Source organism: Microtus ochrogaster, unplaced genomic scaffold, assembly GCF_000317375.1.
Source record: "Microtus ochrogaster isolate Prairie Vole_2 unplaced genomic scaffold, MicOch1.0 UNK8, whole genome shotgun sequence".
NCBI classification, from domain to species: domain Eukaryota; kingdom Metazoa; phylum Chordata; class Mammalia; order Rodentia; family Cricetidae; genus Microtus; species Microtus ochrogaster.
In genome coordinates, this window is record NW_004949106.1 from 4,376,013 (window position 1) to 4,388,497 (window position 12,485).

At 44.3% G+C, this 12,485-nt stretch overlaps 1 protein-coding gene across 1 annotated transcript in view; it reads right to left on the bottom strand.

Annotated features, from left to right (window-relative positions):
• Positions 1-12,485, bottom strand: part of Ccdc150 (coiled-coil domain containing 150) — a 71,242-nt gene that overhangs the window by 45,018 nt on the left and 13,739 nt on the right. Inside the window, exons 5-12 of the mRNA XM_005366420.2 lie at positions 11,962-12,030; positions 8,929-9,045; positions 7,912-8,041; positions 5,369-5,412; positions 3,187-3,279; positions 2,345-2,452; positions 597-721; positions 209-386 (exon numbers count right to left, since the gene is read on the bottom strand). Coding sequence (XP_005366477.1) covers positions 209-386; positions 597-721; positions 2,345-2,452; positions 3,187-3,279; positions 5,369-5,412; positions 7,912-8,041; positions 8,929-9,045; positions 11,962-12,030 — 864 coding nt within the window. The remainder of the gene's footprint in view (positions 1-208; positions 387-596; positions 722-2,344; positions 2,453-3,186; positions 3,280-5,368; positions 5,413-7,911; positions 8,042-8,928; positions 9,046-11,961; positions 12,031-12,485) is intronic.

Sequence of the window (12,485 nt, forward strand, 5' to 3'; positions counted from 1 at the left end):
CTGCTCCCACCTCCCGCTGCTCCTCACCTAGGATAGAGTCTGTTCCCCACCTCCCGCTGCTCCTCACCCAGGATGGAGTCTGCTCCCCTCCTCCCTCTGCTCCTCACCCAGGATGGAGTCTGCTCCCCTCCTCCCTCTGCTCCTCACCCAAGAGGGAGTCTGCTCCCCACCTCTCTGTACCTCACCTAGGGGGGAGTCTGCTCCCCACCTCCTGCTGAAACCTTTCATTCTTCTCTAGCAGAGACTTCTTCTCTTGCACCGATGCTTCCAACTCGCCCCGCAGTCTCGCAATGGTTGATTCCAAAAGTTCTTTCTGTACCGCTGTCCTCTTCTCGGCCTCCTTTGCTTTCTGGAGACACTGACCGTGCTCAAGAATCAAATGGTCTCTGGAAGAAGAGAATGAAGGGCCATCAAGTCCTGCTGGCCCAGAGGATAAATCTCCTTAAGGGAACACGACCCGTCTGCCAACAGTTCCCACAGTGTTCTAGCAGACTAGCTCCTCAAGGTTGGCTCAGAGAGGTCAGCTTAGATATTCCCACTAAGGACAAGAAGCAGAAATGAGGACCGAAAGGTGCACGTGGCGCTGGCTGGCTTACAGGTGTGTCTGGAGCTGGGCTTTATCATTCTGGACGGTTTGGAGTTCGCCGGTGATGCTGGCGTGGGCTGCGTCTAAAAGCAGATTTTGCTCCTGAAATGTCTCTGTGATCATCTTCTGCTCCACCTGAGGGAGTAAAAGCTGAGATGCTATTTGACCGGTAACGTTCAGAGTCGCAGTTCAGAGACACTGTGCCCACTCCAAGACTTGCTTCTTTTCACAAACGAAGCCTTTGATAAGAGAGTTTGAGAACCCGGCCCTCTCTTTGGCTACAGTTCTGTTATTTTATGGGTCTACCAAACAAAGATGAAGACATATTTACCAGCGCTGAAAATATGTTGTGAAACTAGAAATGTCAATATAGTTTCAAAAATGAAATCTACATTAAAATACTTCAGTATCTTAAAATTTTTTCTTACTTTGAAATATGAAACAATATAAACATCTATACATATCAGATGAAAGGACCTTCCCATCTCTATCTTCTCCTTCCCTCCGAATAGCGTCAGTTTGTTGGGAAAGCTGTTTTGGGCAGTTGGTGTGACCTCTCTAAGGCTCGCTCTTGTGTTGCACTAGAGCGTGGCACTAATGGGACTAGTGGTTATTTGGTGCCTTTCTCTGGTTTACCATTTTCTAATTAGCAGCACTTCTATCTGCAATCCATAATAGTTTTGCAAGCCTTGAATGCGTTAATAATTACTTATTATTTTTATTTAACCTATTATTGGAAAAATAAGGATAAAGATGTAGCAACTATAATAATCAGGGACTTTAACATATGTAAAATCCTTAATATCATACTTGTATATGTAAAGAAAGTAAGCAAACCAACATTCTCTCTCTCTCTCTCTCTCTCTCTCTCTCTTTCACACACACACACTACTACTACTTAGCACCCAAGGACCAGAATTTGAAAATTTTCTGTTTTTTTTCTGTTTTGATTAGGATGACCAAGTTTCGTGGTGAAAGGTAATCTTTACAAAGAAGCAGAATTTCAAATAGCTGGGGTCAATGTCAAGAATATTCTTAGACTACTATAAACAAAATAGAATGTCACGGATGTTTGGGGGAAAATAAGCCTTGAGACTCAGTTTTAAATGTATACCATCCTTAGGGGCTATAGAGACGGCTAAGTGATTAAGAGGACCCAGGTGTGGCTCCCAGACACCTACACGGTGGCTCACTACCACCCACAACTCCAGTGTGAGGGATCTAATGCTCTCTGCTGAAATATGGCCACCAGGCATGCACACGGTGCACATACACACACACATGCAAGCCAAACACTCACACACACAAAATAGCTTAGTCTAAAAACTTCTTTTAAAACTACACATCATTATTACTCAAATACTGGAACAGATAATGTCTTTTCCTAAAATCATGAACTTTTAGGAATGAAGCGTTAAACACCACAGAATTGCAAGGCCTTTGCAAATCAGCCCTTTGCAAAAAGGAAGAAACTACTAATCATAGAATAACAACTGGGCCTCAATGGCAGCCTGAAACCCAGAACTCTGTAGCCTGAGGCAGAAGGATTGTAAAATGGAGACCAGCCTGATGGGCTCATACTAAGACCCTGCTGGAACCATCAATCAGACAACACAAGGGAAGGAAAGGAGTGTTGGCATAAGCTGTAATTCTGGCATCCTGGAGGGAGAACCAGCAGGATCACAAGTCAAGGTCTTCTTAGCTCAGGCTGAACTTGAGGCCAGACAAATGAGACCGTTTTGAGTGTCGGAAGGATACCTGCAGAATAGCATGGTGTTCAGCAACAATCCTGGCATTTTCCAGCTTTACAATCTGAAGCATGCTGGTTAGCTCTGAACACTTTCTGGAAAGCTGGTCATTCAAAACCTAAGACAGCAAAGACAGCAAGTCATAAGTCTTTCTAATACTCCACTTATATATTCTCTTGAATGATTTCACAGTAACCCGCTGAGCCTAACTTAGCTAACACATCATCAGTTAATATTTCATTAGTTTGAAAACTACTTTCAAAGACATCCCTATGCGTTACTGATCATGGAAGAGAGAGCAAGAACATCGGCTTTTGCCTCTGTTCTTTGTTGCCCACCATAACAAAACAATAAGATCCGATTGCTAAAGACGCTGCTCACTTTGGACGTAGAACACAGCAAAATCAACCATGAACTGAACAGGAAACTCTCTCCCTGTTAGCTGGCTTTCATGCTGCCAGAAGGAGCTAAGCAGCCAGCTAGGAAAGCAAAGGTCAATGGCTTTCCCAGCACTGAATCTCCACTGCTACCATATGGACCTGCTCGCAGGCTATGCCTGCTGATGCAACTGGGCCATAGCTGTGACAGAAGTGACCAACTGTTTCCTGATTGGATACATCTGCTTTATGGGAGGGACTTCAGGCCTGGAACTATGAGCCTGGTTTAAAGTTCCTGACGGGGGAAATAATGGGCCCTAGGAGGAGACCTACTGTTGTTTTGCTAAATGCTCATGCGATCAATTACATTCTAAATATTTAGGTTTAGACCCACAGGCTTGATATGAATTTATATAACCAAGATTTATCTTGGTTCCTCTGAGAGAGAGAGAGAGGGATGGAGGCGAAGATTCACCTGTGCCTTTTCTGACGCATCTCGAAGGGACAGCATCTCGGATTTCAAGTGTGTGTTCTCATCACGCTCCTTCTTCAGACACACTTGTGTGCTCTGTGGAAGAACGAACGGGGTTGTTCTCTCGTACACACGGGCAGGACACTGTGCGCATCGCTGTGTGCACGCAGGGGCGCAGAGACCTCCCAACAGCCAAGGAGTCCTTCAGAATCTTGCTCAACTCAAAACTGCCTAAATTTCCATGGCTCGGGTATTTTTATTTTTGTGTATTTCAGAACACCGAAGCTGTTGCTTTCTGGCCTGTGTAACAAGGATTAATGTTTACTTGCCCAAGTGAAACTGATCACGAAATAAATACATAATTCCACAGAAAATGTATGAGAAGAAAAAAAATACTCTATTGAAGAAAATATCCTTTTGTTTCTTAAAATTATTTCTTTTATTCTTTGAGATTATAATTGCATCATTTCCCCTCCCCTTTCCTCCCTCCAAACCTGCCCAAATACCCTTCCTTGTTCATTTTCAAATTTATGGCCTCTTTTTAAATTGTTATAGATAGATAGATAGATAGATAGATTAGATATAGATATAGATATAGATATAGATATAGATATAGATATAGATATATCCTTTTGTTTTAAAACCTCTGTGTTATGCTAACAAATGGTGGTACATACAGATAATGTAATAATGTTTAACACTAAAATTAAGCTATCAAGACATAAAAACATACCAAGGAAATTTAAATATTTATTAAGCTGAAGAAGCTGATCTAAAATGTTATATTTATAATCCCAGTTATATGATATTCTGAGGAGGGTAGATCAATGGTTAATAAGAAGAGGACTTAATGGGAAGAAGAGAACTGAACATGTCTGCAATTCAGAGGACTTCAGGGAAGTGACTCACTCCCTAAATCCAAGGAATGAACCCTAATTGCATTTCTGGCTTGATTAAAACAGATACTAATGTTGATTCATCTAGAACAATCCTGTGTTCCAGTGGGAGACACTGACAGCGAGAGAGGCTGTACACGTTAAGAAGTAGTGGGCTGGAGAGATGGCTCAATGGTTAAGAGCGTTGCCTGCCCTTCCAAAGGTCCTGAGTTCAATTCCCAGCAACCACATGGTGGCTCACAGCCATCTGTAATGAGATCTGGCGCCCTCTTCTGGCCTGTAGACATACACGCAGACAGAATACTGAGAATACTGTATACATAATAAATACATAGATTAAAAAAAAGAAGTATGGGGTACATAGGAAATCTATAAACTTTATGTTCTGTGTGGTGGGGAGTGTAAAATCGCTCTGAAAGTTATGATTTATTTTTAAAGACTTCATTAAATAGAATTTTAGACTAGAAAAATGACTAAACCCGTTCCCTAACTACTCGAGTATATTCTTATATCAAGCATGTTCTCTCTGAGAATACTTACATCAGATACACATTTTTATCTCCCGTAAGACTTTGTGATTCCAGAGCAGCACATTCAAATACGTTTAAAAGTTGAGATGTCTTCACTGATAACCTCAGCGTGGAGAAGGGGAACACCTGCGCTGATGAACAGAACTAGTTCTCTCTGAGGGTGGGGAAGGGGGAGAGAGGGGCAGGGTGATTGGAGATCCCTAAGAGGGAAGGGCAGGGTGCAGCTTCTTCGTCTCCTGAGAAAACTGCTTCTCGATTTTTCAGAAGCGGGAAGATGAACATCGCACAACGTGGGGTGGGAGGGCAACAGAAAACCTCTCCCAAATGGGAACAGAGACTACCCCCAAAATCTCACAAGAAATAAAGGTATTTTTCTCTAAGTGTAGGTAAAATGAAGTTCACTATGCTGCCCGACTTTAAGAGGGTGGGTCAGTAGTATTCCATACACTCACAGGGCTGGGCAACCACCAACTACAACATTGTGTTTGTTATAGTTCACGACCCCGTTTTAGAAATTAATTTGCAATTGGCAAAATCCACAAAAGTCTCATTATTTTATCTTTTGAAGACAAGATAACGTGCATACGAGGTCCACTTAGTTCCTCACACACAGTACTGCCTGAATACACAGCTTATTTAAAGGAACCCTTTTCCCTAAGGCTCTTTGAGGAATCAGAAGCCTATTTCCTAGCACTAGTGAAGGACTGTGGCTTAATACAGGGAGAGACCTCCTCCGTCTCCCGCCACAGGAACACATACCTTATTCTCTTCAACCAGCTTGCAGATGAGGTTATCTCTGGAAACTGAAAACAAAGTCCACATGGTGAGATGGAGACGCAGCCCCGGAAACTGCACAGCGTCCTCCCTACACTCGGCTCGCTCTCGTCCGTGTTTGCAGAGACAGTAACAACACGTGCATTTGATTATTCTCATAGGCTAAAACACACAACTGTCAACACAGCACTCCTGCAATCTCAGCATCTGGGAGACTGAGGCAGGGGGTCATGAGTTCAGGGCCAGCCTGCGTTACATGACAAACTTGTCTCTAAAGAGCTAAAATTAATCGGGGATTAAGTAAACTTAAAAAGAACCTTGGTCCGCAGTTACTTCTAATGATAAATAAGGTCACACTTTATTCAGTGCATAGATTATTCTGGGCGGGATATGACCCAAACATTTTTGTTAAATTACTTTACTCAAGATTTAATAAAATGAGGGACATACACATAAAACAGTAGGAACTATTTCCCTCCCGGCAATGACAGTGAAAACAGAGAAGAAAAAAACAGACTAATGGGAAAGAAAGAAAAGCAGACTGAGAGACGGGGTGAGCATGCGGAGTGCAGACAAGGCCAGCAGGGGAGATGCTGGATTTCAGCTACGTAAGGACTGCGGGCAAGGAGCAGACTTGGGAGACAGAGCAGAAAGAATGAATGGGCACGGGCATTTCCTGGTGCTCTGAGCGTCTGCCGGGCAGCCGACTGCAGGTGCTGGGCTGACAGAGGACAGTGGTTCAGAGCTCTGGAGGGACTTCAGGGCTGGGTGGGGAACCATTCACAGGGTGTAACTGGAGCCAGGGGAGCAGACAGCTGGGACACCATGTTATAGCACTTGTCACACACTCGGGGGAAGGAAAATGGGGCAATGGTTTGGCAGTGCATATCAGCAACAAAAAATACATTTGACATTAATGTTTTGACTTTACAGAAAATTTTAGAGCTATATTAGTGCTGTTATATTTAAATTTAAAGCCAGGCAATCACAAAGCATGTCTAAACTCCTACTTTGCATAGGATTTATCTCACAGGAACTGTTTTCTACAAATGTGAGCCCGTGACTCACTAAGTTCTAATTTCAAATGTGTGAAAAATGAAGAGAGATAAATGTGATCTGTTCTGAAGATACGCCCCAAGTCTGAACACAGGGAGAATGTCTATCTTCAGAGAATAGTTATTTATTATATATTGTTTACTGTTAATGAGATTTTCTATTTTTAATACATCGAAGAAAATAGAGGCATCTCTTTTCCTTAACCTGGCCATATAACTAGCTGAACCTTCAAGTGGTAAAACCGCACACAGTCAATATATTGAACACACAGTTGGTATTCGGTTAGGCTTCCCTTCCTTCACACTATCCTGACTTAATGTGTTTAATCTCTATCTAGTGGTCTTCCACATATGCTTTGTAGAATCCAAAAAAATAAATAAACCATTAATCTAAGCAACAGAAAAGCCTACTGCAGAGAGAGCTCAAACAGAAGGGCCAGCACTTCGGCTCCTGCTACTTTGTGTGGAGCAGGTCTGTGAGCACCGTCTCCAGAGCGTTTCACTGTGAGTAACAGGGATATTTTCCTACTCGCTAACAAAGCTGTCGTAAAGTGAAAATGAGATCCTGGGGAAGAACATGAAATGTAACACAAACATGCGCAGGTGTGCAATCTGAAGACAGAAGGTTATCTCGAGCACTGCCAGCGAGCGCCTACACAGTGGTTCGCTCGGCAGCCCTAAGCAAAGGTGGCTAGCAGCTGTAGGAAGGCGTTGTCAGGTTTACTCTTCTGATGGAGCTTTCTGTCTCATGCAGATAGCAAACCAGAGGAAACGCTCAGCTTACAATGAGAAGACACAGGTTTAAGCTTTTCTTCTCTAGCTGTCCTGAGGTCATGGCAGCTCAAGGACTCTAGACCAGCTGGGGAGGTTGCATGGGACCAAACTAGGCCCTCTGCGTGTGGGTGACCAGGATCTATCCCTGGTGCATGAGCTTGCTTTTTGGAACCTATTCCCTATGGTGGGATGCCTTGCTCAGCCTTGATGCCGGGAGGAGGGGCTTGGTCCTGCCTCAACTCAATGTGCCAGGCTTTGTTAATTCCCCATGGGAAGCCTTACCCTTTCTGAGGAGTGGAGGGGGCACAGACCTATAATCTTAGGATATGTAAGGCTTAGATAAGAAGATAGCAAATCTAAGGTAACTCAGAGAGATGCTATCTCAGCAAACAAACCAACACAAAGAGGGGCCGAAGAGGAGCAATGTCAAAGAGTTTGCCTAGTGCAAATGAGGCCCTCCCCAATCTAGTGCAAATGAGGCCCTCCCCAGTCTAGTGCAAATGAGGCCCTCCTCAGTCTAGTGCAAATGAGGCCCTCCCCAGTCTCGTCTAGTACAAATGAGGCCCTCCCCAATCTCGTACCACATACACAGAAAATTAAGGTCAGAAAGGAGCCCAGCAATTTTCCACTCTGTATTGTAGGAAGCACCACCAACCCTGGCCAGCTACAGAATTCAGGCTCTTGGGAGTCCTTGCATACTTAGATCGGACTTGAGCTTCGAGGCGGCCGTCTCCAACTCTCCATTCCTGCTCTGCTCCTGCGCCAGAAGTTCTTGGGTGGTCTGTCCAGAGCGGCGGAGGGCGGAGCAGCTCTGCTGCAAACTGTGTACCTGAAGTCGTGGAAGAAAAGCTGTTTCTGTAAGGCAACGCACGACCCGATACGACATGGGAAGGGAGAAGCTTCAACCTAACGTCACTGAGAGGAACAGGACGTGCCTGTGTGTCCCAGCTCAAATCTCGGCAGACCAGGGCTTCTTACTTTGAGTGCCGGCCAATAGAGCACCCTAGTCCACTTCGATACAGTGGCTGCTAGCCATAGGGTGCTCGGAGCAAGAGAAGAACTGCACCTTTAGTTCTATCTACATTTAACTAATTTTGACTTGGATGGGCTCTTTCATAAAATTCCTTCAGTAAACAGACTCATTTCTATGCTTCAGCTGTGAAGTACGGTTACTGGTAAAAATAAAAAAAGATTATGCATAATAATAATAAATACTAAAATGTGAATTTAAAGTATCTTCAACACAAAGGTACTTCAAATAAGTACAGTGAAGGCAAAAATATCATGTTAATAGGAACCTGATAACCGAAAGCAGAAACATAAATATGTTCCTGTTATTTTACTTATTTGTTTCAAAGATTAGTTCCACTTAGTCTTTCCTTTCTAACCAGATCAGACACATACAGCATTAGCTAAGACAACAGCTTCCACAACCAATGCCCATAGCAAAGACTGCATCGTAGAGGAGACAACAGAATTCACCGCTATAAAACCTGAGACAGACTCGCTTCTCTGGGCCTTGGCTTTTTCACTCACGAATTAAGACTGTGCAGAGCTTTTCTTATCTTAAAGACTGCGGTGAGGAGGCCACCAGGTTACTAAGGAAAAGGCCCCATCAATCCAGAGGAAACAGACAACCCGCGCGCTCAGGGGAAGAAGCCCGGCGCTCCCTTCTGGGTTTCAGCCCTCTCACAAGCAAGGCAAGCAAACCTCTACCTGCTTCCGCTCCGCATCCACCGCGGACCCCATTTCTTGGATTTTGAGTAGCATGGATGACGCAGACTTCTCAAGAGACTCCCGGAAGTGCTTCTCCTGAGCCAGTTGTCTCCTGAGCTAAAGGACAACACTGCGGTTAGAAAGACCGATGGACTCCGCTCCAGCAAACACAGATGCGACCACCGCCGCAGTTTACCAGATACGCTCCCATCCCCACGCCTGCACAGCGCTTTGAAACATGCTCGTCCGTCCCTAAAAATGAAGCCAAGTCTGTTGGCCTCAACTTCCTGCTGCTGAAGTCTGTTGAACGAACTGGGGGTCAAGAACCACTAGTAACTTACAAGCGGCATGCAGATACTAGAAAGACACTAGAAATGGCAGCGCCTGGCAAGTCACAAGGACAAGCGTCACGGAAATAACCCCAAGTGACTGGGGTCTGTTGGTGACGTTTTAGATAAAACACCAAGATTGCTATCTATAAAAGACATTTTTAATTATACCTCATTAACATTAAAAGTTTCACTCTCTGAAAGATGTTGGTAAGAAAATGAAGAGAGCCGGGCGGTGGTGGTGCACGCCTTTAATCCCAGCACTTGGGAGGCAGAGGCAGGCGGATCTCTGTGAGTTTGAGACCAGCCTGGTCTACAAAGCTAGTTCCAGGACAGGCTCCAAAGCCACAGAGAAACCCTGTCTCGAAAAACAAAAAAAAAAACAACAACAAAAAAAAAGAAAATGAAAAGAAACTATAGACTGGCAGAGAAGGTTTTTATAAATAAGGCATATTTTGACAGAGGACTAATATCCTCTCTCAGTCTTTTATATGTCACTATAACAAAAGATCTGAGGCTATAAAATGTATAAAGCCTGAGGTTTATTTAGCTCACGCTTTTGGTTTTAGTTGTTGTTTGTTTAACATTTGAGGGCTCTAGCTGCGTGTATGCCTCTATGCCAGAAGAGGGCATCAGATCCCCCTATAGATGGCTGTGAGCCACCATGAGGTTGCTGGGAATTGAACTCAGGTCCTCTGGAAGAGCAGCCAGTGCTCTTAACTGCTGATCATCTCTCTAAGCCCTAGCTCAAAGTTTTAGGAGCTAACGTTCAAGACTGGACAGCTACATATGTTCAGCTCTGGGGAGGACTTGGTGACGGAAGCAACAGACTGGTGACATCCCATGGGCAAGACGAGAAGGCACACGTTCGTGGACCAGGCTTACTCCACGTTCACAGGAACTAACCGGGGTTCCATGAAAACTATATGAACCCCTTTCAGGGGAGACTGTCCTCAGCGAATTAGCACTTTCCGCCACGTCCCCATCTCTTAGAGGTCTGACCACAGTTTAAGACCTCTGGAGATTCAGCCATTAGCACATGGATCTTCACAGTGTACCTTCAAATCAGACCCAAAACATACAAAGTGACAACCCCAAAGCTAAGAAGACTCAATTATGAGAAAAGAATCTAAAATGTACTTCACCAATGGAGATACGACATTCCTCTCCAATACCCTGCTGCTGTCCCCGTCATGGAGATCCTGAGCTACGGGTCCCCGGGACCAGTCCCTTCACACACTCAAGCAGGCCATAGATGGGGTAGATATTGGGGTGTGCCTACTCCAAGCCCGGGAGTGTGCCTGGATGGCAGCTAAGTTGGTCAGTCCCTGGACCACTCCTGCTGGGCTCACTCCTCTCAGACGAGGGACAGGTAACCGAGGTTGGCACGGTCTCGGCAGCAGCCACAGGTGGTGACCCAGAACCCAGGCGACCGTGGTGGCAACACAGGCCAGAGCCATCATTGTAGACTCCAGCCTCTGCACGACCACGGACCCAGACATGATCTTCAGAACAGCCGGGGCCCGGATGCCACCATGGCCCTGGGGAGCAGTGCAAGCCAGGAAGTGGAAATCTTATGTCCACACCACCTGTAAGACACCGGATGCTCCTTGATAGGGAATGGATGAGGAAATGCCATAGCTCATCACTGTTCACTAGTGAGAAGGTATAAACTGCCAGTCTGGGGAAGACATGAGGGAAGTTTAAATGTACAGTTCAAAGGATGTTCTCGACTCTTCTCAACTCTACCCAAACCGTATATACCATGCTCGCTAAAGGGCTTGCAGAAGGGGTGAGTGTGTGTGTGGGGGGCACAGGGCATCTTTAGGGCAGTGAAACTACTGTGCTCGATCCTGGAGCGGTGGATACAAGGCAAGACACACTCGTCAAAGTCCACAAAGTCTACAGTGCAGAGAGTGAGTTCTAGTGTAAACCATGGGCTTTAATTGATACGGCATCAGTATCATTTCATAAACGGTGGCCAAGATACCTACCTCAATAATGTAATGTTAGAAAAAACCTGAGAGCTTAGAGAGTGGGCATATACTTTCTGCATAATTTTTCTATCTATCAAAAACGCAGGGTTAGGGTTTCTCCCGAACCTCGTAATGTTTTTTAATCCAGTTTTTTTTTAGTATAAACAGTGGAATTTTTTTATTATTATCATGTATTAAAGAAGAACAAAATCATGCCATTTTCAAGAAAATGGATGGAACTGGAGATAATCATATTAAACCAAACGAACCAAAAGAAAGTCAAATATCCCATTTTTTCTCCATGCCATGACCAATTTTTATCTGAGTTCTGAGAATTTTAACTCATTTCTTGTCTTTGCTCAGCAAGTGTTTGGTAAGCTATCTTTTTTTCTTACTTGGTACTCTTCTATTTTATTTATCATTTTTAATTATTATTAAATTTCTTTTTTTAAACAATCTTTTCTCATTTTACATACCTACCCCAGTTCCCACTCCCTCCCCTCCTCCCACTCCCCTCACCGTCCCCGAACCCCAGCCAGTTTCATGGCAGCTTTAACACATGACAGTATCTTTAAGCACCTGAAGGCAGATACCCTTGCATGTGGCATGTTTTAAGGGTTCATACAATGATGTTTCTGTTTTCAAAGGGTTCTTTTCGTTCTTTGCACTTTCTTGATTTCCCCTTGCAATCCCAACACCTCTTCAACATCTCCCGTCTTTTCTCTTACCTCTTGAATTTTCAGGTTCATTTTACGCTTTGTGGTCTTTAGCTCCTCCTCAATAACAGCTGCATTTGTCTACAAAGAGGAGGAGGAAAGATCTAGTACCTGAGGTGACGGGAAGAAACTGTCTTAGTGTGTCGAGTCAAACTCAGTCTTTTTTCCCCTGGAAGCTTATAAGTGCTATTTTTTATTTTATTGCATGTGTGTGCAAAAATAAAACGTGTGTACATATGTATGTATATATGTACGTACGTGTACATGTGTATGTATGTGTGTGTACACATGTGTGTATGTATACATGTGCATGTATACAGAAGGGATAATGGCTGTCTGTTGGATTACACTCTGCCCCATGCATTCAGTAAGGGCCTCTCACCTGAACTCAGCCATCCATCCTTGAATCTGCCAACTAATCAAGCCAGGGATCCTGCTCCTGCTTTCTCAGTGTCAGGGCTGCCTGGCTTGCTTAGGATTCATGGAGATACGCAGGATCCAAACTCCAGTCGTAACAACTGGACAGCCCTGCGTCT